General features: G+C 37.9%; 1 protein-coding gene across 1 annotated transcript in view; it reads left to right on the forward strand.

The window, feature by feature from the left end:
* The window catches only part of TTC13 (tetratricopeptide repeat domain 13), a 36330-nt gene extending 8706 nt beyond the window's left edge, over nucleotides 1–27624 (forward strand). The window contains exons 6-23 of the mRNA XM_060242748.1: nucleotides 2863–2955; nucleotides 3799–3915; nucleotides 4479–4589; nucleotides 5922–6004; nucleotides 7135–7276; nucleotides 7644–7818; nucleotides 11527–11683; nucleotides 12537–12667; nucleotides 14325–14457; nucleotides 15215–15307; nucleotides 17269–17352; nucleotides 20757–20841; nucleotides 22065–22171; nucleotides 23770–23905; nucleotides 25052–25131; nucleotides 25856–25934; nucleotides 26413–26492; nucleotides 27475–27624. Coding sequence (XP_060098731.1) covers nucleotides 2863–2955; nucleotides 3799–3915; nucleotides 4479–4589; nucleotides 5922–6004; nucleotides 7135–7276; nucleotides 7644–7818; nucleotides 11527–11683; nucleotides 12537–12667; nucleotides 14325–14457; nucleotides 15215–15307; nucleotides 17269–17352; nucleotides 20757–20841; nucleotides 22065–22171; nucleotides 23770–23905; nucleotides 25052–25131; nucleotides 25856–25934; nucleotides 26413–26492; nucleotides 27475–27586 — 1998 coding nt within the window. The 3' untranslated portion in view covers nucleotides 27587–27624. The remainder of the gene's footprint in view (nucleotides 1–2862; nucleotides 2956–3798; nucleotides 3916–4478; nucleotides 4590–5921; nucleotides 6005–7134; nucleotides 7277–7643; nucleotides 7819–11526; nucleotides 11684–12536; nucleotides 12668–14324; nucleotides 14458–15214; nucleotides 15308–17268; nucleotides 17353–20756; nucleotides 20842–22064; nucleotides 22172–23769; nucleotides 23906–25051; nucleotides 25132–25855; nucleotides 25935–26412; nucleotides 26493–27474) is intronic.
* Nucleotides 27625–27882: the final 258 nt, after the last annotated feature.

Genomic DNA, 27882 nt, shown 5'->3' on the forward strand with positions numbered 1-27882 from the left:
ATTTTATAGAACTAAACTTGTCATAGTGTTGTGAATGAAGGATATTTGCTAAATATATGGGGCTGGATCTAATGAAATGTGAGTGGCACTCCACTCATGGATTAGATCTTTCCTGCTTCCTCTATCTACTGCTGCCCCATGCACCACCAAAAAACCTGTTCCTTAAGGTCACAGGACCATTGGAAATAGTATAGGATACAATTTAAGAAGCTGCATGTTGAATCCAAAATCTGTGGCGTGGGAGAGCCTTCTATTTGCATAAGAGCAGCTTTGATTCCAGCCCAAGCTAATGACATACCTTATCTGTATAAACTAGAATTGTGTAAGACTTCTCAGTCCCTAGAGCTCTGTGTATCCAAAGCTTCACCATACAGAGATAAGATACATAATTTGGCATATTGTGACTCTTGTTTTTATTTCTTCTTAAAGATCCTTTTAACTTGATTTTTTTTCCAGACAAGAACTAAGAAACATGTAGGCTGTTTTGATTGAATTATGGGCAATCCAGACCTTTTATTTAGAACTAGACAGGCATGAGTTCAGTTGTATTGGGTACTATATTGTTCTAGATTAGTGCTCTTTAGTTTCAAATTTTCTTTATTATATGAAAAATATATTGCACCTAATATCATAAACTAGCAGGATGGCACTTCTGCTGTGGAAAGCAGAGGATTTTCTGCTGAACCCCTCTTCTACTGCTGGGCCCCAGTGCTGTTCTGGGGGAGCAGAGTAATCTTTTAAGCCTTGGAGGTATCCTTTTAGAGGGATGCTGAAGGTTTATTGGGTGGGAGCATAATCTGGCATGTTAATTTAATTTGATACGTTAAATATGGCAAACTGTTTATAACTGCAAAATATCTAGAGATTGTTAGGCTCTAACAATCTAAATGTAATCCCCCCCATTCAAACTATATCAGATTCAAATATGTACACAGCTTGTTAACATAGAAATACTGTCAAGTCAGTTCACAGTGTTTGTATCTCCTGGTCTTTGTCTTAGTGTTATTTCAAAACTCTCAGTGAATTAAAATGTAGACTGCATAAAGAACGAGTTAGCAGGCAAGGGGGAGATTGGTTGGCCAGTTTCTGGAGAATGATTTCATAGCCGACTGACTGACAGACTGATATGATAGGAGTCCAAAGGGAAATGCAAAGTGCTGTTCGTATACATCTTAAGACTTGTACGAAAACCATACTCTTTGCATTCCTGAGTAATACTTTACAATCAAACTGTGAGTACTATTGCTAGGAAAAAAACCCAAACATATTTCCATGACTCTGTTGTACAAGTTTCTTCTTTGTCAGTTAAAAAAAAAATCTCAGTCCCATTTTAAGACTATTCTCTGGAATTCTGTCAGACCCATGTGAACGGCTTAAACAGATGCTAGCCAGAACTGCATGTCTCTTTGCCCCTCTTCCTCATAGCACCTGCATCCACACAGTGCCTAGTGACATTGCACTGTGCCCAGTTGCTGGTGAGCAATAATGTGAGGTGACATAGAACAGTACACAGTATGTCATGTCACAGATAATGCATACGATGTTATGAGGAAGATGAGAAAAGAGGCATAGTGTAACATCAGCTTGTACCTCTTATGTAATTAAATTATGAGTTGTGTATTGATCACATGAAACCGCCTTATACTGAATTGGACCCTTGGTCTGTCAGTGAGGTTTGACTAGAAACAATTCTCCATGGTTTCTGGTAGCAGTCTTTTCTATCTCCTGCTCTTTGCTTCTTTTAACTGGAGGTGGCGGGGATTGAATTTAGCACTTTCTGCATATAAAGCAGATGCTTTCCCACTGATTCTCCCCATGTAACATAAACAAGTTCAGCATTTCCACTCTGTTTATGCGGCTTGTTGACTAGGAACTGGCTTTATGCAGCACCTAGCTCGGCTCAATATATATGCATATAAAGATGGTTACATAGCCTTCACTCAGCTTATAATGCTGATAATATTTTTAGAGCTATGATAGCACTGCTTTTTGAAATGAACACAAGTGTCAAATGAAGGAACCACATTGGAGATTTCAGATCTTCCAATATTAAGGAATTAATTTGCTTTTCCCATATTTATGCATACTGTTTGTTTTACTAATGTTTGTGATATAAAGCAGTTCAGTCTTTTTGGACACTTTATAATATAATTAAATGGCTGGTTTGAACTACTTTTTACATTATGCAATCTGAAATGGTTGGCCTAACCGAGGCTTGGTTCAGACTTAAAACCAGGGCTTTTTCTGTGCCAGTATGCACTAGAACAGCAAACCAATGCCTCTTTCTGACTGGCCTCTTTGCAGTGAAGCTGGTGGAGAAGGCAGCAGGTGAAAGAAAGAAGGTGGCAGGACAGATAATATATTCTGTTGCACACAATGGTGGCATAATCAGCAAGTGTGATGTGGTATATCGGTAGCCCTGTGATCTTCTCCAAAGCTAGTATTGGTTGTTGTTATTTTTTTACAAAAAAAAAGCACTGCTTAAAACAAAACAATTGTTTATTTTAACTGTGGTTAGTTTGTGAAAACAGGATTCAGCCCGTAGGCATCTGTCAAATCCTGGTTTGTGTTAATAAATGCTGGTTTCGTTGCCTTTTCTCTGTAGTCTAGGAGGACATTGCCAGAGGAGAAGCCAGGATTAAACGAGAGTTAATGGGAATTGTCTACGTTCAGACATCTTGTAAAGCCATTATTAAGACGAACTATACTTAATAAACAAATCTTAGATCCTGGCTTTATGAACTTTAATTACATTTAGTGGAGTGACTTACATTCAGATAATCTTGCTAGCCATAGCTATAGTTTGCTGTGAGGTCTGAAATGAGCATAAAATTACTGCTGCTTATATTTTCCATTTTTAAGGACATAAAAAATGCAGAGCATGCTTTGTTTGAACTGAGCAGAGTAATTAGCCTGGCACCAGATTACCCAGAGGTTCTTGAACAGCGAGCTGAGGTAACTATGTTTTTTTCCTTTTAAAAGGGATTTGGATTTCAGTATTTTATACAGTTCTTTTTCCCTTTTGCTAGAGTTTTTCTAAATACTTACTGCATTTTTATTGTTGAAAGTTCTTGTCAAAACAATATGCCTCCATTTTTCAAAGGCAGCATAATTGAAGGAAGGAACATATATTTACTTGTTTAAAAACTTGATAGGGTATAAACAGATATATATAGCCATTGACAGATTAAGAAATGATATTTTGCATTCCTGAAACCTGTTTAATTAGAAGTATTGTGTAATTAAAGGTATAATATAAACTTGTTAAGGGTCCCATCTTCTGAAGCATGAGCTTGTATTTGTGTGTTTGATGTTTTCTTTAAGGCCACTTGTAATAATAGTTATAATTTTATAAAATCTGCAGATGGATTGTCAAGTCTTTGACAAGAAAGAAATATACAATTTCAATATAGTCCAAAACATAGCTTTGTTTTATGTGTTTACTTCGACTGTAACCTGCCTTTCAGTTCAAAAAGCTTCCAGGGCAGTTTGTAAACTACATTTTGTTAGACCACACTCAAAGTTCCCACAAAATCCTAAAAGCAGCAGTAACCATAATCTGATTCCTGGCGTTTACATTCCTTCACTGGCTTATGTAATATGCAAGCACAATCACCAATGAATTGTAGTGTACAATCTCTTTTCTACATAACAGTTTCTTTGTTCAGTATAAATATTGCACACAAATTCTCAATTATTTGCTTATTAGTACTGCATATTGAAAATTAAAACTGTGTTGAGAAATGAAGGATTACCTGTGTGTTCTTGCTGGACTAAAGTGTTACCTTGGCTTTATAGATATTGTCACCTTTGGGTCAAATTAGTGAAGCGCTGGCAGATCTCACTAAAGCTATTCAACTAAAACCTTCAGCACGACTCTACCGGCATAGAGGTACTCTTTACTTCATGTCTGAGGTTAGTAGCTAACTAGACACCTTTAGGGAGTTAGTAGATAGGGATTTATTCTTGAAGACTACCTCTGAAAGTGAACTGGAAGCTAAATTCATGCTAATATGTATATGCTTTGGGGCTTGCAAGGCATATATTTAATTTCTGGAATTTCCCATCTCCTACACTGAGGCTAGCTCACAAAATGTTACTGGGAGGCTGCGTGAGAAATGAGCTGGATATCTCTTTATTGGGAGAAAACTGGCTGCTAAATATTTATAAAGTACAGGTGTGAGGGAGTAGTGCATGTTATTTAGCAATGGTGTATTTTAAAGAAATCAATATTTTGTAGATATGATACAAATATAATTTCAGCATTTTCATAGGACACCATCTCAGTTAACTTCTAAGTATTGTTATGTTAGAAGTACAGTAAATAACTGATACCCTGAGCAATTAAAACAGCTTATTTCCAGATACCAGTTTTATGGAGAGTAAAGTATTATGTCATTGCAAGGTAATTTATGTAAACTTTATAATCTAAACAGAGCAGATTTTTCTGTCTGATGGAAGTTGTGTTTGTCCAATAGGAATATGCAACAGCCTATGAAGACTTCCAGAATTCCCTTGAGTTGAACAAAAATCAGCCTACAACTATGCTTTACAAAGGGCTGACATTTTTTCATAGAGGGCTTCTAAAGGTAACTATTTTGAAGGACAACAAAATTCTAAATGACTATAAAATGTCACAAGGTTTTCTACCACATGTGTTTGCCAGAATACATAATGAGATGGGTCCAGTAGTAGTTTTCCACTGAAAGATTTTCCTTGAATCTTTCCATCCACTGCAGATACACCCCTCAAGCTTTTCCTCAGGGATCTCTGTTCCCCAGGAATGGCATTTGAGAGAGCCTTTTGGGCTGCAGCAGGATAGGAAAGATGAGAGAGTCTCATTCTGCCAATGGAAATCCTGGATCCAACCTAGTTCTTCCATGAAGTCTTCTGCAGAGTAATGTACAAATGGAGTTCTCCAGCCTTTAGTCTGCTGAGCCTCGCCATGTCTGTTTGAACTGGCAGCCTCCATAGGGTCTTGGAGGAAAATCTTTCCTTGTTTCTGTTTTACCTCTTTGACTGATTGAGATGTCATCAGCTTTCTTTTCCTTTGTAAATTGCTGGGTAGGGGGAGCCAGACTCGCTTAACTTCTTTGCATTAAAACCAGTGAGTCTTAAAAATGACTTCACTTGGCAAAATTGTGCTGAGTATTTTTAGTTCTAACATAGTTGAGCAATGAGGATTCTAAAATGGCTGCAACCTCAGTAACTCAGCAATGTCATCTTAATTTGTGTCTGAAATATGTCATGGTAACTTCTGATAGCTCAAATAATGAAATTTCTTTAATTTTTCTGATTTTTAAAATGTTATGAATATCTTCAATTTTTAAATTTGTGACTGATATTGATGATGAGGATATGTAATGAATAATGTATAAGTAGAAATAACACATTTTTTTATTCATGTACCCCACCCTTTTCCCTTCCCTTCCCTTCTACCCCTCCTTCCTATTTTACCTGAAAACCTAATAAATCTATTTAAAACAATTTTTAAATTTGTTGTTAAGCTTATGTATGATCATGCAGAAAATGTGTATTGCATGAAATACCTTGTATATTTGCATGGTACTGTGTCTTGTAAGCTCCAAGAGAAGGCAAACATTTCGGGGATTTCATTCTTGTTTTTAAAGGAAATGTTTTAATTGATTTATAGCTGGTTTTGGAAGTTTTTTCCCTAGTAGTATTTAGATACAAATAGTAGTATTTGCCTGTACGAGCCATAGGTCACGTCTTCCATTAGACTATTTACATAGGATTGGGTCCAGTGACTCCTTCCACAGAGCTTGGAGTAACAGTGGAAAGCTACTTAGAAGAAGGGAGTCTTTGGTTCTAAACACAATTATTCTAAAATCCTAGCAGGGATAATAAGTGTAAATTGGAATAATTAATGTTAACTGTTTGTGGGTTTTTTTTTAAAACAGGAAGCTATTGAATCATTCAAAGATGCCCTGAAACAGAAAGCAGATTTCATAGATGCATATAAAAGTCTGGGGCAAGCCTATCGGTAAGCAACTTGAAAGCAGTTTTTTAAATTATCAGCCTTTATTTTGCAAAGAACATAAAGCAGGGGTTCCTCATGTTTTTAGCCTGCATGCACCTTTGAAATTCAGAGACTAAAGTGGTGGGCACAGCCATAAAATGATAGCCAGAAAATGACTGCTATAGGAGGTGGAGTTAACTGCAGAATGGTTGCCGCAGCTTACCTTCAGTCATGCAGGTGGCAGCTGCTGCTGAAACAAATTTTTAAAAATCATCACAGTCCAGATCTCCAGTAACTACTCAGAAGCCTTTCTGGTCAAAAGCCCCATCCGGCTGGACCCACTTTCTAAAAACACTTGGGTGCTGTGGCACCCACAGGGACCCTTGACATAAAGTGTTGCCAAAGCAGGAGCTTGTTGAGAATAATTTTTTTCATCCAGACATTATGCTGACTTACTAACAAGATTGGATGCTACAGCAATTTTTGCCTCATATCTTATAACAATTTAATTGGAAGAAAAGTTAACTGGAGAAGAATTTGGAATAAAATTATTGTCTTTTGTAAGCTTTTAGCTCACAGAAGGTTCTTCTCAAGCAGAAAGTGGGTGGGAATTACCAATTCCTTCCCCAGTACAGTTTATTAGGGCCCATTAACTCCAGTCCCTGGTAGTCAGTGGGCTTCCAGGAAATGTTTGTGTGTGGGGTGTGTATGAAATATGGGGACTTCAGTGTGAAGTAAGAAATTTCTTTTTCACAAGTAGAAGTGTTAAGGTCTATCCCAGTGCATTTGACTAAAATAACTTTTTCTAAATCCTAATTTTTGAGGTTCTGAGCAACAAATGTGTAAATGAGTCATACATACTGTGTTAACATTTTCAACAACAACAACAACAAATTTTATTTGTATCCCGCCCTCCCCGCCGGAGCAGGCTCAGGGCGGCCTCATTTTCAGTGAGGACACTGATTTTTACAGATTATGTTGATTGTCATTAATGCTCTAACAGTGCAAAGCTAAGAACATTTCCTGGGAGTAATCTCCATTGAATGGACTTTAGTGGAATTCAGAGTAGACCTTCCTAGGATTGCTTTCGAAATGGCTTTGTTGAATTAAAATATTGCTATTTTTTGGTATTAATTACTTCATGAATACATCAGAGAACTTGGTAATTTTGAAGCTGCTACAGAAAACTTTCAGAAGGCATTGATGCTAAACCCAAATCATGTTCAAACGATACAGCTTGGGGGAATGATGTTATATCATCATGGTAACCTAGAGGAGGCTCTGAAGAACTTTAAGGTAAGCACTGGTAAAGCTATAGTACACTACAGATATGATGTAAATGCTAATAACTGGTTATTTATTACATTCTTCTTAGCACAACTAGTCATATGACTAAATTGAACAGATAAACCCCTCAATGAGATTTAGCATGATTTTCCTTATGCTGCCATAACTGGTGCTGAAAAAACTTACCTGTATTCGACTGTAGAAAGCATAATTAATCATTTGAAGATTAGGGTTGAAGAATGGGAGTTCATTGGAATAATATGAAAAAAATTCCTTTTATTCATGTATGCATTTTCAGATAATAAAGTTCTGTGGTCTGTTATCTGAACTTATGTCAGTGTTAGATCTATTATTTCTTTTCCCCTTGATATTTTAGAGATGCCTGCAACTAGAACCATATAATGAAGTGTGCCAATATATGAAAGGTCTCAGTCATGTCACTTTGGGGCAATTTTATGAAGGAATTAAAGCTCAAACTAAAGTTATGTTAAATGATCCTCTTCCTGGTCAGAAAGCTAGTACAGAATACCTAAAAGTGAAATACGTCAGAGGTAAGTTGAACCTGACAAAACATTAATATTGGTGTCAAAACTGTATAAATATTATAATCATACTAGTGAATATTTTAAAAGAAACATATGCCATCTCTGTATTATTATTATTTTATTACTATATTTATATCCCATCCTTTCTGCTGAAAAAGGCTCAGAGCAGGTTACAACAAGATTAAAACAATTTGAATAAAACTAAAATACAATAAAACCAATTAAAAATCTAAGATAGTCAGCTAAAACCCATGGGCAGTGTGCAGCTTTTATAGGTATCCAGATATACAGCATTAAATTTTTTATTTATTTGTAATTTATATCCCGCCCTTCCCACAAAAATTAAATGCTTGCACATAAATACAAAAATGTTGTATGCTTGTTTCAGAATATATAAAGATACATAAGAAATCTCATTTCTAGAATTAGAATCATAAAGTTGGAAGGATCAACCTAAACCATCCCTGACAAGTGTTTGTCCAGTTGCTTCTTGAAGACTGCCAATGAGGACCTCACCAGCTTCCTAGGCAGTCAATTCCACTGCTGGACTTTATGGGAGCGGGGGAAGAATTTCCTAATATCCAGCTGATACCATTCCGTTTGTAATTTAAACCCATTATTGTGGATCGTATCCTCTGCTGCCAAAATAAACAGCTCCCTACCCTCTTTTAAGTGACAGCCTTTCAAATATTTAAAGAGAGCAGTCATTCCCTCTTCTCTAAACTAACCATTCCCAGCTCCCTCAGGCTTTCCCCATAGGGCTTGGTCTCCAGGCCCTTGATCATCTTTGTCACCCTCCTTTGCACCCATTCAATTCTGTCCACATCCTTTTTGAAGTGAGGCCCCCAAAACAGCACACTGCATTCCAGGTGTAGTCTGACCAATATGGGGTACAGCAGGACCATTATGCCTCTGTTGATACACCTAAAGACTGCATTAGCCTTTTTTGCCATTGCATCACATTGATTGCTCATATTTAGCTTACAGTCCACTTACACCCCAAGATCTTGTTCACCACCACTCCTGCCCAGAAATGTGTCTGCTATCCAGTATTCGTGCTTCTCATTTTTGTTATCCAGATGCAGAACTCTGCACTTATCCTTGTTAGACTGCATCTTATCCACATCCACCCACTCTTTCAGTGTGTTCAGGTCTCATTGAATTCCGTACCTTCTGGTGTGTTCTCTGCTCCTCCCAATTTGGTGTCATCTGCAAATTTAATGAGTAGTCTCTCCATCCCTTCATTCAGATCATTTAAAATATATATATATTTTGTGGAACTAAGCCCATAACCAAGTTCTGTAGCACCTCACTGAATACCTCCCTCCAATCAGATGAAATGCCATTGACAACTACTCTTAGGGTCCAGTTCGCCAACCCATTCTTTATCCACCTAACTCTCTTAGAGTCCAGTCTGCAGTCCTCCAGTGTACCTGTAAGAACTGTCAAAAGCGTTACTGAAATCCAGGTAAACAATGTCAGCGGTGTTCCTGTGATCTAGTAAGCTTGTCACTTAATCACAGGAGACAAGTTTGGTCTGGCAGGACCCGTTGAGGACAAATCCAAGCTGACTTCCCCAGATCACCAGGTTGTCCTTCAGGTGCTTGCATATTGACCTTTTTAAAATATTCTCCAGTATCTTCCCTGGAACAGAGGTCAGGCATTGCCCTGTTGTTTCCTGGGTCACCTTTCTTGAAGACTGGGATAATATTTGCTTTCCTTAAGTCTTGTGACACATCTTCCATCCTCCAAGAGGCTTTGAAGGTGATGGATGAAGGCTCTGCAAGTTCTCTGGAAAGTTCTTTGAGCACTGACCCAGGGGTTTGTACTCATCCAGTGCAGCTGTGCCCCTCAACAACCTCTCTGTCCAACCAGAATCCATGCCTGCCTACTATCATCTCTAGATAAACTTGTCCTCTTTTTCAGGGAAAAAAAGCGGAGGCAAAATAGGCGTTGAAACTTTCTGCTCTCTCCCTGTCATCTGTCAGAGTTTCTCCATTTCCACCCAACAGTGGGCCTGTTATCTCTTTTACTTTACATTTGTTCTTCACATAACTGAAGAAGTTTTTCTTTTAGCAAGCCTCCCTGGCCAACCTCAGATCAATCTGAATTTTGACCTTTCTAATGGCTGACCTACAGTGCCTAGCACCCTCAGATACTTTTCTTTATTAGTATGTCCTTCCGTTCATTTCTTGAACATTTCCTTTTTCTTCCTTAGCTCATAATGGAGTTCTCTGTTCATCCACATTGGCTTATTTGGATCCCTTAACATGTTTCTATCTTGTTGCAATAATGATGGTTTGTGCTTGCAAGAGTTCTTGTTTTAGGAGAGCTGACCTTTCACTTCCCCTTTCCCTTCCAGCATTCTTGCCTATGGAATGACTCTCATCTTGGCTCTGATTTCATTAAAGTACTAAAATCTAAAGTATGTGTCTGGCTATGAACTTCCTTGGCCCCCCACAGCAAAAGAAATTCTAGGAAGACATGGTCACTTCCTCCTAAGGTTCCTGCCACCTTTACCTCCTCTACCAACTCTTGCCTTTTGGTTAATATTAGGTCAAGTATGGCCTAGCCCCTTGTAGTTTTCTCTACCAAGGCTTTTCCTGAGCAGGAATGCAAAGGAACGCAGTTCCATCTGCCTTGGCATAGGAGGTGTGGCCTAAGATGCAAATGAGTTCCTGCTGAACTATTTCTACAAAAAAAAGCCCTGTATGAAACAATGGTGACATCAGAGGGTGTGGCCTAATATACAAATGAGTTCCTGCTGGCCTTTTTCTATAAAAAAAGCCCTGTACTCTACGATTTGAAAAAGGAAGTTGACAACCAGGCAGGTCAGGAATTTTCATGACTGCTTGAATACGGTTTGATCCCCTGTACTTTTTTTTTATCTGCTTTTAAAAATCTGCATGCAATGGAAGTGGAAAGGCATTTCCTCTCATACAGTTTCTGCTAATTCTCTGCTCCATGTACAAGCTCAGGAGTAGTTTTTTTTGAGGGCTGTAATGGGAAGAAAGAGGTGGGAGAGATCTGTCCTGTGAATACAACTCTGCTTGCAGTTCTTTGGCTCTAACGCTTGTCACACAAGACTGTTTGTGTTTTTGCTTGGCAGAAATCTCTAGAGTAGTTACCACAGTGAACAATGAGATCCTAATCTGGTTTTTAAGAGGCTAGGTTACTATATTTTCTTTCTATTTCATTTCACAGCATTGCTATCTTTGTGTGCTGCACAACATACTTCTCCCTTTCTGTACAAGTTAGCTTTTTTCTGATTAAAGAGCAAATTTGTACAGATGTATCCAACGTGATAATTATGATGAGGCTTGCCTGGGAGAGAAGTATACACTTCAGATAGAACTTAGGAAACAGCTAGTTGTGGGAGATCTTCACTGAAAAGGTGACACTAATGGCAATAATTCCAGTACAATATAATGAGATTTGGGCTTGTTGCACAAAAACATGTGTTGCATTCATGACTTAGTGCTCTTTTTGCATGAAGGAAATACAACCAGAAATGGCACACACTGCTGACAAAAAGTGTGGATTGCACATCTTGGCTATGATTCTCTGTAGGTGCTTTGGTTGTTTAAGGAGAACAGCAGAATGATAAAATGTAAAAAGTAGATCAGAATTGTAGATCATATGAAGAATATTCAGTCTGCAGGTCCTTTAATTTGCCTAATAGGGTAAAAAACCTAGTATTTACTTCTTTCACAGAATATTCTCGCTATCTGCATGCACATCTGGATACCCCACTTTCAGAATACAGTGTGGATATGGATCTTCCTGGAAAGCTTAAAGAACATTGGGCCAAAAATCTTCCTTTTCTCATAGATGACTATGAAGAACAGCCAGGGTTACAACCACATATAAAGTGAGTAATTTATTGTCTCTTTTGAGCATTTTTGTTAGAAAATTTACGAGGGATGCATAAGGGTGCTTAGTCTTCAGCAGTTCACATGTAGCTCTCTGTATGTGGAATATCTTTGAATTGTTCATTTAGAGTAGCTGCAAATTTGGAGTGGAGGGCTATCACCTAAAATGTGAGAAGTTTTCCAAATATTTTGAACCCTGCCAAGTCTTTGATGGGAGTTTAGTGTGTGTGATCAGACAAGGAATTTGCCATGGCGATCTCCTGGCTTTGAAAAAGCCAGTACTCTTTGAGACATGCCACAGCAATCGCACAGCCCCTGCCCTGCTGCCTGGAGAGCCACGGGCTGCACATTTGCAAGAGGAGCATCCCACATCTCAGTTGTTTAGATGGCTGGGAAATGCACCATGCATGCAATTGGGAGACTGGAACTTCCTGGTAGCTGTTTAATCCAGTCCCAGCCCATCCTACAATGAGGTAAGGACAGATGGGCCATGGGGGCAGATACATGAATACACGTGAACGCACACATTAAATCCAGGGGTGGGGGGTGGCTATGGCTGATCAAATATGGCATGATTGCACCAAGTATCTTCTATATGGTGTATTTTTGTTATGAGATCCAAGGAGATGACCAATTCACTTGTTTAAAAAATTGGAAGTGTACCATATTTGGAGTATACCATTTAGTTTCATTGATAAGGTTCAGCTGTGGTACAGACACCATTGCCATTGCAAAGGCATCTGCAGTAACAAGAGCTACTCAGAGAAGCATCTACATGAGGAAACGGCCTTTATTTGAGTAAAACTCCTTGGGAATCACCTTGGTGTTTAATATTTTGCTTATGATTTTAAGGGATGTGCTTCATCAGAAATTTGAAAACTATAAACCTGAAATACAAGAAATGATATGTGTAGCTGATCATTTGGGTTCACTGATGCAATATGAGACGCCAGGATTTCTTTCAAACAAGAGAATACATAGAGGTATGCTGGAAACAACATTATCTGGATGTTGAAATTAAAAAGGATAACAGTTACTTGCTTGCAGCTGACTACAGAATTTTAAATAGTACTGATGAGCAATTTCAAAACACTTTCTTAAACATTCTAGGTCATGGTGCTGGTATTAGTCTTTAATGTCCTGTATAGCCTGGCACCAACATGCCTTAAGGACTGCCTCATCTCGTATGAACCTTCCCATGTACTCTGGTCATCTTCTAGGCCCTGCTTCGGTTGCTCCTGCCATTTGAAGCTACACAGGTGGTAATCCAAGGAAGTACCTTCTCAGTCATGGCCCCAAAACTTTGGAACTCCCTTCCCAGCAAGTTGTCTGCCTCTCTATCAGTGTCTTTGACAAGCGTGACTGATTTAATAAGCACTCCACTAAAATCGATCACCCTGTCATTGCTTCAGTTGTCAAAATTTACCTTTCAGAAAATGGCACAGTAGACATAGGGAAGGATTTAAACAAATGTTGGTTTATTTAAACAAACTGGCAGGGAAGGGAACATAGAGTTTTTTGGGATTTAGAAGATGTAGGCAGACAGTTAAAACTGAACCCAGAACTACTTTTCAGGAAACAGACTTCACAAGCTGAAGTGTTTCCCTTAACATGGTTTAACTTTTCCTGAAGGTATCATCGATGTTAAAGGTTTATCTTTTGATAAATGTTTTGTATTTCTGGTTAACCTTTTCCACTTTATAAGCACACAATCTTGAGTGTACCCTGCTTTTTCCCTTTGGTTATAAGATTAAGGTCTCTCCACTAGACCACTTTCTCTGGTAAGATCGTTACTATTTCCCCTTTAAGATAAATAACCTGCACCTTTGGTACCTTTTGAGGGCTTTTCACTGCCACCTCAAAACTCTTTGCCAAAGACTGATCTTCCAGACTTCCAGTCTTTCCCCCTTGGGCACTAAGCTTAATACAGGAAACTATTTTCCTTCTCAATATGTGATTCTTTGTTTTACAAATACAGAGACTGTTCTTCCCTCCTGGGAACAGCCTTCCACCAGAGTCCCCAGTATTCAAAACCACCCCACACAGGCTCTGAATCAGATTCTGCTTTGTGTCTCTTGTCACACACTAGAAAGCATCACAAAGAACACCACTCTCTTTTCCAGTCATTCTTCAACTCCTTCCCCTCTGTAACGGCTTTCTACAACTGTCTGTGATCCTCTTTTTGACCATTAGAAGCAGTTCACCAATCAGAGTGAGTTCCGTTAGCTGTCACTCACTGGGAGACACTCACATGCACTGCCTCTCAGCATTCATATGTCTGCGATCTTTCACAGCATCTTCACCAGTGAGTGAAGACTTTTTTGTCTTGTTTGGCATACTTTCAGTAATGGTTACTGGCCTTCCTTCTAGTGTGTTTTGTTGAAATATTTTAAATAGAATTATTTTATTATTTTAACTTTATTTTTAATTATTTAAATGTTTACTTTTTTAATATTCACTGCTTGTGGACCCTAATCAAGTGGAAAATTGGCATAAACTATTTTTGATGATAAAATAAGCCTTTAATGCTGATATTAAACATCATTTCTTATGCTGTTCTTGCCTTTGTTGCTTTTATTGTCCCCCACCCCCCCAAATGCAAGTGGGCATAACTAGTAACATGCTTTGTTTGTCATTCAGCAATGGGTCTAGCTGTGCTAGAAGTAATGCAAGCAGTACAGCGAACATGGGTGAACTCAAAAGTCCGAATAAATGGAAAATCCAGGCTGATGCAGTGGAGAGATATGTTTGATATTGCTGTGAAATGGAGAAGGTAATAAAGAAGAGTAACTGAGTCTTTATATTGTGGATTTCATTACAATAGTAGGCATACAGAGTTGAACTGTAGGTAGGTTGCATATACAGGCAGTGAGTACCAAAGAAATTGCACATTCAGTTTTGAATGGTTCTGTCTCCTCAGTTTTGCTGTGGATTTGAGTCTGATGAAGTGGACTCTGGTCCAAAAAGTCTAGAGAAATATTTAAGCTGCCAGGCTATTTGCTAGAGAAAACACAAAGAATATACTGATATGGCTAACTATCCCTCTAGGATTTGACTTAAGCAAAATAATTTTTGAGGTTAAGGCCTATGTGAGTATTTCACTACAAATTCTTCTGATCTCCAGTTAACCTCTGCCAGGCACACAAGGAGAAAAAATATGGGACCTATGCTATCCTCCCACGGGTTCCAGTTCCTCCATTCTTGTTCTTCTCAATCCTCCCATTTGTGCTTTTTTCCACAAATACTCCTCAGCTAATACTTCTTTAAAAACCCATTTTTAATGGTTGATATGGTGCATGCATGCACTGAATCTTGTAAGTTACCATGCTGTGTTTATTTGTGTACTGTGTGTGCATAAAGATATTTCTACATGCTGGGGATTCCTCCAGATTTATAATAATATATCCCCTATCCTCAGGTAGACTGTTGATTCACATGGTGGGGCCATTTGGGGAATCAAACATATGATTGTGTTTGAATTTGTATAATTGTTGAACCCTTAATCGTGCTAATGCATGTGTCCTCCTTAGGATTGCTGACCCAGACCAGCCAGTACTATGGCTAGACCAAATGCCACTTCAGAGTCTTAGTAGAGGTTTTAATAATCATATCAATTTAATCAGGTATGGTGAAATCTCTTTTTGCTGTGAAAGTTGTGCCAGAATCTTAGGATTGTGCATGGTACAATTTGTCTTGATGTTTTTGTACATGTTTTGCTGGGCTTTGTATTACATCGTGTTTCTTTCAGTGAAAACTTGTTTGTGAGTTCGAGAACAAAATATAGTCCTTGTTTTCCATTTTTTCCTTTGTTAGCTGAACTTGTACATCTGTTCTGCTTTGTAGGCAAAATAAATATTTGCCATAGTTTTGGGTTGTTTGATTTCACTGTTGCCCTTCATTCCTTATCTGAAGTGGCTTCTCTTTAAAACATTAGCAGATGCCTGTAGAAGGTAACAATACATCCAGCATGAGATAAGTTCTGCATTCCAGTGTGCTTCATCACAAGAAGGCCCAGCTGTCAGCAAAGAGTATTTCAACCATTATTGTACATACTCTCTTCTCCTATATTGCAAAACAAGACTGCATGCATTGGAGGGCTCACAGAAACTTGAAGGGGAAAATGGCAAACGTTGTCAGTTGCAGGGGTTTATATTCAGGTTTATGTGTAGTCTTTGTAGTGCAGATTTTTTCCTTATTTTTCCTTATTAAGAGTTACTGAATCCTTGTTATAATTGTATGTTTGAAGGTCATTGTAAGTTTTGGAGGACACTGATTCATAGGAACATCATACATTGGAAGCGATTTGACAGCACTTAACACACAAAAATGGAAGATCTAAAGTCTACTGGGCATGCATGGATATAAATTGTCAGTATCCCTACAAACGTTGTATATGTACAGATATTCCTTAGAGGCTCTGGTCCTCAGTAGCTTCAGCTATAAAGAAAGGCACTGCATTCATTTTAAATATAGTGAAATTAGCTTTCCATTTGTGCAGAGTTACCCATTGTTTGTGGCTTGAACCATATCATTAGCATGAGCTACAGCAGGATGTAGCATAAGAGAAAAGGACATATAATTATCTTTGTTTCTTCTCTTTTTTAAAAAAAAACCCCTGTTTTTTTGGCAAACTGTATTGGTGAGTCTGCCCTATTTTCAGACTTCCTTTGGTAGCAATTATTTTGTAATTCTTGTTTGGGCACAATAGTTTTTTTTTTAATTTAACCAGTAGAGCTGTGAAATGTAACTAAACATATCAAAGTTAGGTTAAAAGACCTCCAGATGGATTACATAATTAATCCCTGTGATTGACAAGTAGTTTTGTCTTCTGATATTTGCAGCTGTAATGTTTGCTTCATAAAATCTTGTTTTGTAAACTGGGAGATTAGAAAGGACTTCAACAAATGCGATAATGGTATGTAGTTTTTCTGTTAGAGTATAAATGTGGTGTATGGTCAGGAAGAGTCTAGACAGATCTTTTCATTCACATTTGTTCAGTATTAATGTGCTTTCATTAACTTATAGAGAGACTGCAACATTATAAATGTGATGCTTCAGAAATACTGCTTCAAACAGACACTATTGCCAGTGCTAGAATACTGATAATACACTTACTGATCATTTATTTTGTCACTTCTAAATAGTGACAATTTTAATATGTATAAAAATGCACAAATTGTATGCTCAACCTTGCCATGTGGACCACTAGCTTTCAGACTGTGTTCGCAGAAAATGATATGGCTTACAACAAGAATGGTAAGCATTGGTGCGTCAAAGATAATTTGTCTGCCATTATGTATAATCACACACAGGTATAATGAGTATATTCCTAATTTACACATAGTGATAGCTAAGCCCAAAAAGCCTTACTGGTGCTCAGCACAGAAAGTATAAGCACAGACGTGTCCAGAATCCTATGCAATATTCAGGAGGTCCACATTAGGCAAATTGGTGTTGAAATTGTTCCTTGAGAAAATCTGAACTTCACAATTTTACAATATGGTAATTGTATATTTTTATTAATGATATATAAATGCCAATTAAGTGCTGAATGTCCTGTTTTTAAACATTTTCTTACCTACAGGGGACAGGTTGTTAATATGAGATACCTTGACTATTTTGAAAAGATTCTTGATTTTATAAAAGACAGAATCCTTGTTTATCATAGGTAAATATACTCTTCCTTCTCTTATGTTAATAACAGTATTTAAAAAAAAACACATCAAGCTGGGCACTGCGTAGGTTTACATTGTTTACATGATCAGATCACAAGGAAAGGAGGAAGGCACACAAGATAGAGAAGAAAAGAAGAGGTCAGAGGCTTGAGAGAAGAAAGATGTTTTTAAATGTTTGAACAGGTGCCAGCAAACAGAGCATGGATGTTGGGAGGTGGGAGGCTCATGCAGCAAGAAAAATAGGATGAGGGCATGAAATAGGAGTTGAAACTGTCAGCAGAATAAAGTCAGCAATGGAAATTGAACAGAGTGAAGAGATTCACAAACTGAGATGGTAGTTAATGAAGAGTGTATCAAAAGAAAACTGCCCAAAGTGGAATGCAGCAAAAAAACAAATGTGCAACACTGTCAAGAAGGAAAGGGATGAGGTGAAGTAGAGAGAAGAAAATGAGGAAAAAGGTAATTGCAGCAGCAAAGGAAGTAATAAACCAATGGTTTTGCAGAAGTAGGAGACAAAAAAGATATTGATTTTATTTTTGAAGTTGGAAATTGTAAGAGGCTTGAATAAAAGAAGAAAACAGAGAATCTAAGGATTCCCTGGCTGAGAAGAAAACAGAAGCATTACCCAGAGAGAGAGAAGGTGATCATACATTGAAGGAGGAAGACAGGCCAATATAATTGAGGAATAATTTAGTCAGAAATAGGAATCAGACAAGCAGAAATAGAAAAAGAAAATGAAGATCCAGAAAAGTATAATAGCAAGCCATCAGGATAGAAGTGATAAAAAAGAAGAATATAAAAAGACATAACAGACCTTAGAACAGGTCCAGCTGGAAACTGCTGGGAACAATTCTTGTTTATCATTAATGTAAAAGTATCAGTAGGACAGGTAAAAATTAAGCCAGGAAAGCCATGGCCCTAGAAGAGCTTAGTGATATCAAAGGCTGAAGGTAGGGAAAAGAACAGAAAATTGATTGTGATTATGTGGCTCAGTAGTGAAACATAATTGGAGAGCATTCTGTCAAATGACAAGAAAGCCACATTTAAAGGGACTGAACAGTGAATTAGTAGAAGGAAAAATGAAACTAAGATATTCAAAAGCTTTCTAAGGGAATGAAAGCGAAATTGGACAGTTAAAAATAGTGTCGAGAACATTCATTTAAAGTGGGAGAAACAGCAGACTTCTAGCAAGAAGACTTAAGGGAGCGTTCTGAAGATCTACTTGTAAGTAAGTTCCATGTTATTCAGTTGAGCTTGGTTCCAAAGAATGATTGCAACCTTAGTGATGGAAGAAAGTAGTAAAAGGAGAAAGATAAACACAAATAATAGAACTCCATGAAGAATTTCTCTAAAGCCCAAGAGTAAAGCAAAGTATAAAGAGGCAAGGAAATGGTAGAGAAGCACACAAAAATAGAAAAAGATCTTAGGGAAAGAAATTGGGAAATGAATAAAGAAATTGTCTTGCTTAGCAGGAACTCAAAAAAGCAAAAGGGAAACGTAAATTTAAATTGAATAATATCAAGAAGGGGTGGAATGTTTGCCATGCATGGTCCAAAACATCAGTACAGGTCAAAGATTACGAAACGAATTAATCTAGGCTTAGAAAGCAAAAGTTGACTAGAATTTAGAACAAGTGGAGCAAAACTATTGAGTGTAAGAGAGAGCAGAGAGCAACGGCAGAACTGTGAGAAGGACGTGGCGGAATAGGAGGTAAGAAAGGAGCCATGCAGAAAGGGCAAGAATCCATATTAAGAGACATAAAAGAACAAATAGGAAGAAACAAAGGCCAGTAGTGTTACATGGAAGGCAGAAAAGCAACACCCCCTTCTTTCTTGAATAGTTGTATGGGAAGAATTCTGAACTCTTTCAGCTCTTTGTATAGCTTCATAGAAATGGTAAAGTTATGGGGGAGCCTAACCAAAGTCTAGCAGACACCTGCAAGTCCGGTGATACCAATGTGGGAGTTGAGTGCAGACTTAGCTATGGATCATGGTCCAGTACCTTAGAGGAACAGAAACATTTCTAAAAGAGAGAGCTGCTTGTGATCTTAGGTATGAGGTTCTTCCCACTTTTGGATTGACTGGGATTGAAATTAGTTTGCAACTATGGACAACCTTAAGTCTCTTAGCTGCTGTTCATTATCTGCAAAATCATAGGAATGTTGTGAGTACAGATGTAGGTGATAGCATGTGGTGAGCAAAAGTAGCATGTGGTGAGCAAACATTTGAGTATTCTGTTAAGTAAGGATTTGCGCACAATTCTCTGAATCCATACTATTGTTGTATTGTCTATTCTGCGGCTACGCCCATTGTACTTTGTCAGAATTCCAAAGGTGCTCAAAGGGTTCAAGAAGATTGGGGAACCCTGGTACAATCCATATACACTCATTCCGGTTCAAGAGGGTCCTCTGAAAAGCAGTTCAGAATTGATGAAGTCAGGACAAGATCGAGGGACCTGATTTCCCTCCTATAACTTCTTTTAACAGATTTTTGGAAGGCTGTATAATAGATGCTGTAGATTTGAAGCGCTTTAAATTACTATTAAGGTTGGTAAATAGAACTAATGAATAACCTTAATATTCCTCTTGAGTATTACTCCTGTACTTTCAGGTGTCAGCCGTCTTCCTTAAATCTATGCAAATCAAGTTTTGGACTTGACCATTTTTTTTTGCTTATAGTTTCCGAAGTCATGGAGGGTAGAGCCTATCTAAAGAATCAGTGTGACAGTGACAGATTGAATGTGAGGAAACTTTGGTTTAAATCCATTATTGGAGTTTCAAAGCAGTATCCAAAGATCTTTTCTTAATGTATCTCCTTCTGCTCCCCCTCTTAAGGGCTGGATGAACCTCTCTGGAATGGCGTGGGCAGCTGCAGTGAGAACAAGGCATTGAGCAAAAATTGAATTCCTTCCCATTTTTTTTGCAAGTTTTTGCAGAATTTAGATAAGTTTGTGTGAAAGTAGGGAGACACTGTCCTCTGCAGTGCATCCCATGTTGCTTCCAAGGCTTTGGTGGAAAGGGAGAAGCAACAACATTCTCTTCAGCAGATTCACTCCATTCATGATGAGTTGAATCCCTGAGTGTTTCAGCCTAGGAATCCTCAAGCGGGGGTGGGAGACAACAACTCTGTACTACATTCTTCTGAGTAAGAGCAAAATAGGAATATATTAAAATATAAATGATTCATTCAGGCTGGTTAACAAATACACTAACAAATACATGTTTAGAAGTCTAAACAGGAAGATTTGATCAGGAGAAGCTAAGTATAGCAATAACAGTATTTTGCAGTTCTGTAGCATATTATGGTATTCAGAGTATTTCTTAGAAATAATCTCAATTACAATAACATATTATGTGTATACGTAATGAAATATATTAAACCTATAATCTAACTTGCAGTACTAATAATCACAGAGAACTTGTAGAAGTTCAAGATGCACTGGACCAGGTACATAAAGTAGAAGACCTTCTCCCAATAATGAAGGTAATCCCCACCCCCCCGCCGCCCCTTCAATGAATTTTGGGAATAAGGAAAGGTCATGCATGTACAATACTTGTGAAGAACTGAGAAATTAAAAACTCTTCAGTCAAAAGATTTCAATAGAGTAATAAACTAATTGCTGTATTGTATATGTGTTGCGGAAACTGTTCCTTTCTAGTGGGGATCTACAGGAGGCTCTCTCGACAGTGTTTCAGACATGAAGTTGGCTTGTGAGAGGAGGAGAGGAGGAGCATGTGCTGCCACCCCTCCTTTGTAATGTCTGTAGTGCAAGGTATATCATCATCATCTCACAGAGAAAGTAAAAAGGAGGAAAGAATTGAGCTGAGGCTGCACATCTCACTATGGAGAGCTGATGTCCCACTCTGGAGAGCCAGTTTGGTGTAGTGGTTAAGTGTGCGGACTCTTATCTGGGAGAACCGGGTTTGATTCCCCACTCCTCCACTTGCACCTGCTGGAATGGCCTTGGGTCAGCCATAGCTCTGGCAGAGGTTGTCCTTGAAAGGGAAGCTGTTGTAAGAGTCCTCTCAGCCCCACCCACCTCACAGGGTGTCTGTTGTGGGGGAGGAAGATAAAGGAGATTGTGAGCCGCTCTGAGACTCTTTGGAGTGGAGGGCGGGATATAAATCCAGTATCATCATCATCTTCTTCTTCACTCTGTGTTCTGATGTTTTCCAGCAAATATAAATATATAATATAAATCAAACTTGTTTCCCATGCTGACTTAAGCATATTTTAATGGGGGGTGGGGAAAAGAAATGATTTCCATGCATAATAATCTGCTGGCAATTTTTATTTACCTTACAACTGCTTAATTAAGAACCAGATAATTAAGACAATTAGTATAGAATGGTGTTTGTATTTCTAGTATTTTTGTAGTGTGACATGTTTAAAACCAATTCCATTGTTTTGCAGTTAAATAAATTTACTAAAGTTAATGTTTAGAGTCATTGGGGTGACTGTAATCTAAAAAAGGGGAATATTCTGTCTCCTAAAGAGCCCAGAGGGTGTTGGGTGAAATTTTCCTAGCAGTGAAAACACCTGTTGTCTGTTGCCTGACATCAGAGCTCTTAACAGAAAAGAAAGTGTGTCTTTTTTGGACCAGTCCTTGTAGCATTAGGAAGGCTAAAGTATCCTTAAATTTTTATTAGTATATCACAAAGGACAAAATATATCTTATTTTCCATTTTTTCTGTGTTTGAAAACAGTTAAGCAGTAAAACAAGAGATGGGTTTACTGTCAACAGCAAAGTCCCTAGCCTCAAAGATGCAGGGAAGGAGTATGATGGATTTACTGTTACCATAACAGGAGATAAGTATGTTTATTTTTTTTATTGTTTGTCTTATACCTGCAAACCTTCAACAACTCACCATCCTTTGTTTTATTAACACTTCAATAAATTAAAGCAATTTCCAAAGGTTTTTTGTTGTTGTTGATTGGAAAGTATTCTGTACTTTAACCACTGCTTTATTTATCGCTCTGCAATCATATACTCTCTAATATCCTAGAGTGATTTTACTAATGGCATATAGATTGTATAAACCTTGTAGGAATATTGTATACACCTTGTAGGAATCTTCTTTAGTATTCACAAAGATAAAATTTTGATGCCAGGCATTGCCTGCCAAACCGCTTAATCCCTTTGCTCATCATAATCCTTCTGTAAATATAACAACATTGTAGCAATTACACTGTAATGGAATTGGGTTGTAGTGAGTTGGTTCCAAACCTGCCTTCCATAAGTGGATTGTATTTCCAGTCATGCAAGAACAGGTGATTTTTGCTAATTCTCTGTTCCCAGTTAGTTTCAGTTAGTTTCTTGCCTGACCTTCTGGAGCAACTTTTCAGATGGGTGAGGGAGGGAAGTAGAGAGAGATGCAGAGAATAGACATGGGGTGTCAAACTCATTTGTTATGAGGGCTGGATCTGACATAAATGAGACCTTGTTAAGCTGGGCCATGCCGGGTTGGGCAGAGACATGTTGGGCCGGCCATCTGTGTACCTATTTAAGACTAGGTAACAGAGATATCAATTTTATAAAGAACAAAGACAAACACAAATATTTTTTTAAAAAAACTTAAAATGTTCACACTCATTAGTCTTACAGGTGCTTTCTTTGTATTTCTCCCATGGGATCCAGGGAACTGGGCAAAGGAAGCTCTGGCTCTTTCCTTCCTTCCCCAGAGACTAGGGTGGGTGGGGAGGAGCCTCAGTCAGTTGAAGGAAGAGAGGCTTGGCTCAGTAGCTCTGCTATTGAGAAAGCCTGGCAAAGCAAGCTGTTATGCAGAAGGAAGCAAGAGAGAGGGAGAAGGAAGCAGATGACATCCAGTTGCTCGGAGGCCTGATAGGAGCCGTCTTGGGGCCTCATTCAGCCCCCAAACTGCATGTTTGACACACCTGGAATAGACGTTTCACAAGCAGAAATTTGCTCATGGTTCTCTGGATTCAACCCAGTATTTTTGTTTAGCAGCTCCACTGTAGCCTAGTACTGTAGAAATAATGCTTTAATTATATAAAATTATATAGAAATAATTAATTGTAGAATTAATTATATAGAATTATAGAAATAATTCTTAAATTACACATTTTCTTTTTTGAAGGATCTCTACTCAGTGTACATGGAAACCTATAATCGCTAAGAGTACAATTCATGCAAACACTGCTCCTGCTTAGGCTTTATGGTCAAGATAAACATAAGCATTTTTGAAATACCTAGCAGAGTTGGAGAGGGAAATCTGCAGAAAAAGTCTTGATACTGACTTTTTAATTTTAGCATTTGAAGGGAAAGATTTGTTTTATTTTGCTTTCTTTTCTGCATTTAACTGACAATTGTAATGAAAGGATCATTGTGTGTCTCTGTGTGTATATATAAACTGCATGTTTTGATATGAGAATTCATATACATGTTTTTAGGACTGGCAATATATTATTTTCACTGGAAACACAGACAACAGAAGAAAGAACACAACTGTATCATGCAGAAATAGATGCTCTTTATAAAGACCTAACCGCCAAAGGAAAAATGCTTGTTTTATCTGCCGAACTTGGGGTAAGGTCTTCCATTCATTTATTATTTTTATTGATCCATGAGCCCGAGTGGGCTGTAGATTGGGCTTTCTCTAACTGCTATCCCTGTTCCACTTGGCAAACTCTCTTTTATCTGTCAGCTGATCAAAGGAAAAGAAGCTGAAAATTTCTCTGGGCTAGCACAAGCCCCTTATGTGGGCCAAAGTATTTTCTGGATTTTAATCATAATCTCTCTAACCTTTAACCATATTCCTTATTCATCAAGTCAGGTTCCATCTCTAGAATGTGCTTTAATACAGTGCTCAAACGTGACCAGTAGTAGATCATATATTTGTGAACTGTTATTCTGTTTTGTTGGTTCTGTAGAATTTTTTTATAGCTTCAGTACATGAAACCACCTTATACTGAATCAAACCATTGGGCTATCAAAGCAGTACTGTCTGCTCTGATTGGCTGTGGTTCTGCAGGGTCTCAGGCAAAGGTCTTTCGCATCACCTAATGCCTGGTCCTTTTAACTGATCATTGTTCAGCTTGCAAGGCATATACCTTCCACCTAGCCACAGTGCCTCTTTAATTATATTTCAGCTTAGTTGATTTCATGTTTTCTATTTTATTATCTATGTTGTGGGCCTAATACTGCATTTTAGCATATATATTTTTTAAAAACTCATACTCTTTGTTTCTACAAAGTATGCAATAATGTTTTTGTCATATTGCAGTGGTGTCCTTCTAATAAAGTATTGTACTGATTCTGAAATATACTATAATATAAATGCCATAAGTGTGTTGATAAAGTTCATCCATCAGATTTCATTTCCTTGATGTTCACATTTTTATATGAAACAATGATTGATAGTTGTTTATTAAAAAAAAAGAATAGGCAGAATAATGGTTATGTTTGTCAGGTTTGGGTTCTAGGACGTAATAAACTGGGTTTGAACTTAAGAAATAAAATATTGCCATATAAAAACTGTATTGCTCTCATAGTGTTTAATCTATGACATATCATGGACTGCAGAGAATGCTCACTGAAATGTAGAGAAATATTTTGGAACTATCTCCAACTGAAGCATTGATGAATGTGTGCATGTTTTGAATTTTTTTCTTAACACAGCATATGTGTGCGTTGTATTTTCTCCTGCTAAAGATATGATGTTATTTTACTTAGGAGACAGATGCTGTGTGCAATCTGATCCTGACTCTTGTATACTACTTCTATAACTTAATGCCTCTGTCCAGAGGTTCCAGGTTAGTATCTTTCTTCCCATACATTCTGCAGGTCTTTTAAATCTGAAAACTTTGTCACTAATCAAAGGTTTAGAATGGGCATGGAACAAATATACATCACTCCAGTGATCAGTGCTGCTAGCACCATGCAGTACAAACAACACCTGATTGTGAGTTGGATCCAACCACTTTTTCCACTGGTGAAAAGGGAAGAAAGGGATCACTTTTGACCACCAAAAAAGCTGTGTTTGTGATCATAGGATCTGGATGGACAAAAGCCAAAGCCATGTGGAACAGGGGTTGTAACAAGGAGGGGACTTGGAAGAGGTTGAGCTCTGCTGTCTAACTGATGTGAATGAGAGCTGGGTTACAGACGAGTTGGGGGAGAAAACATCAGTTCTAATTTGGCCTATAGCCATCTCTCAACGAAAAGATCTTTTAAATAACAGTCACCTAATGATCTGTATATCAGCATTTATCTTTCCTGGGTAGCTGAGTTTTCCATTGAATGTCATTCTGAAATAGCTGGTTTAGTAAATGTCGGAGAATAAGCATAATACAAATCATGATTTTTTTAGCAGAACTATGAAACATATGCAGACTATACATAGGTTACTTTGCTACACTTAGGATACAGACTCTATGTTTAATCTTACCTGTCTTAACCTATATGTAGTTTTATCAAGTATCCACTTGTTTCAGTCCTATAGTACACTTGATGGGGTTTTTTTGTTTTTTTGTTTAGTGTGGTTGCTTATTCAGTGATAATGGGGGCCCTGATGGCAAGTGGAAAAGAAGTATCTGGAAAAATTCCTAAAGGAAAGGTATGATGTGTGAACTATGCCACAGTAAATACTTGTTATATATAAATGTGACACAAGACGATTATTTCTCACTGTTGTGTCCAAAGTCTTCTGTAAAATATATTGTGGGAGTGGTTTTAATGCATATATTGCAAAGATTCTGACAGCAGCTAGGAAGCGCCTACAGTTTCTTAAAGGAAGACATCTTCCCAATACCGAAATTATGCCAACTTGCCAATTGTGTTTTGCATCTGCTGTCATTTCTGGGCACTTGTGGAATCATATCACGAGTCCCCTATGACTGTGGCTCTCAAATATAAATATCTTTTCTTCTGAAATTGTGCTACTACCTTCAGCATATCACAGTTGCAGTGCTCTATAGTTGCACCATGTGTGAGAAAAGTCAGAAGTGTTCAAGTCTTCCCCACATGGGGATATACATCAACAAACTTGAGGGCTTAAGTTTAATTTTTTAATGCAATTGTCGTTTGTGTTACAGTTGGTTGATTTTGAAGCCATGACAGCACCTGATTCTGAGGCCTTCAGTAGAACAGCAAAAGACTGGCTGAATCTGAAAAGGTAACACTATTAACGTTGACTCAATCTGTTATGTAGCCTATAAACGTTTTTCCTATCCACTGAGCTGTCATCACTACTATAAATATTTCCAGCTCATAAAACTATTTTGTACATTTACATTCATTGCAAAATGTAGTTGTCATACTTAAAATTTGCATCATCAAGCAACCATCCTAGTCAGTTAAGGAAGGTGAGAAGTTAAGCTGCAGTACACGTTAGAGGGAGCAAGTATGGAAGCTTACTCTTTGAGAAAAGTAAAGAGTAATCTACATTAAGAGTTGGATCCAATAGTTCTCTTTTTGCAACATGAAAAACCTACCACTGGAGCAAGACGTATTTCACTGTAAGAAGTTTTTCCCTCCAATTGATGCTTCCTCACTTAGCAGAAGGAACCCCTCAGTCTCTCTGTGGTGTTGTGGAGTAGAACCATTTCTATAACTAGCTGCCTTCACTGATTATCATGATGACAGTGTATAGCTTAAGAAGAAGACTGCAGATTTATACCTCACCCTTCTCTCCGAGTCAGAGACTCAGAGTGGCTTACAATTTCCTATATCTTCTCTCCCCATAACAGATACCCTGTGAGGTGGGTGGGGCTGAGAGGGCTCTCACAGCAGCTGCCCTTTCAAGGACAACTCCTGTAATAGCTATGGCTAACCCAAGGCCATTCCCGCAGCTGTAAGTGGAGGAGTGGGGAATCAAACCCGGTTCTCCCAGATAGGAGTCTGCTCACTTAGCCACTACACCAAACTTAACGCTATGTATTGTGCAAAAAGCTTCAAAATATGAAATAATGAATTAAAGTCTTTGCGTCCTAAGAATAGGAGATGCCATTATGGCATTCCCCAAGCAAAACCTTAGTAAGTTCTAGATTAATATTGGAGGCTTTGGGGGCTCATACAAAATATTTGAAGCAAATGTACACATTTTATTTCAGTTTTTATCTTTGTTTCTGTTAATCTTTCTGTTTTTCTTTTTTCAGCATTTCACCTTCTTACAAAAGTCTTCCATCAGTATCAGAGTCTTTTCCAACATTACGAACCATGATTGAAGCCTTGAGTACAGATTCATCTCATTGCCTTAAAAGGCTTTAGCTGCTGTATAAATCCCAATAAAGAACAATGATATCTTCTCTTGTATGTTGTTTTTAAAAGGAAAAATTGGGTGGCAGCTGAGGGTTTTTTGCTGATACTGTGTAGAAATTAAATACATTAATTATTTTTCTTTTTGGAACTATGTACAAAAGGAAGCCTTTTCAATAACTGAAGATTGTTGGAGAAAATTTTGTGATTCTGAATTCATTGCCACCACTTCCTGATAGGCAGTGGTTAGGAGCCTTATTCTGTTCAAGGTATAATTTATTTTTTTCAGTTGAAGTCAGTAGTAAGTG

Source organism: Heteronotia binoei, chromosome 1, assembly GCF_032191835.1.
Source record: "Heteronotia binoei isolate CCM8104 ecotype False Entrance Well chromosome 1, APGP_CSIRO_Hbin_v1, whole genome shotgun sequence".
Classification (NCBI taxonomy): Eukaryota; Metazoa; Chordata; class Lepidosauria; order Squamata; family Gekkonidae; genus Heteronotia; species Heteronotia binoei.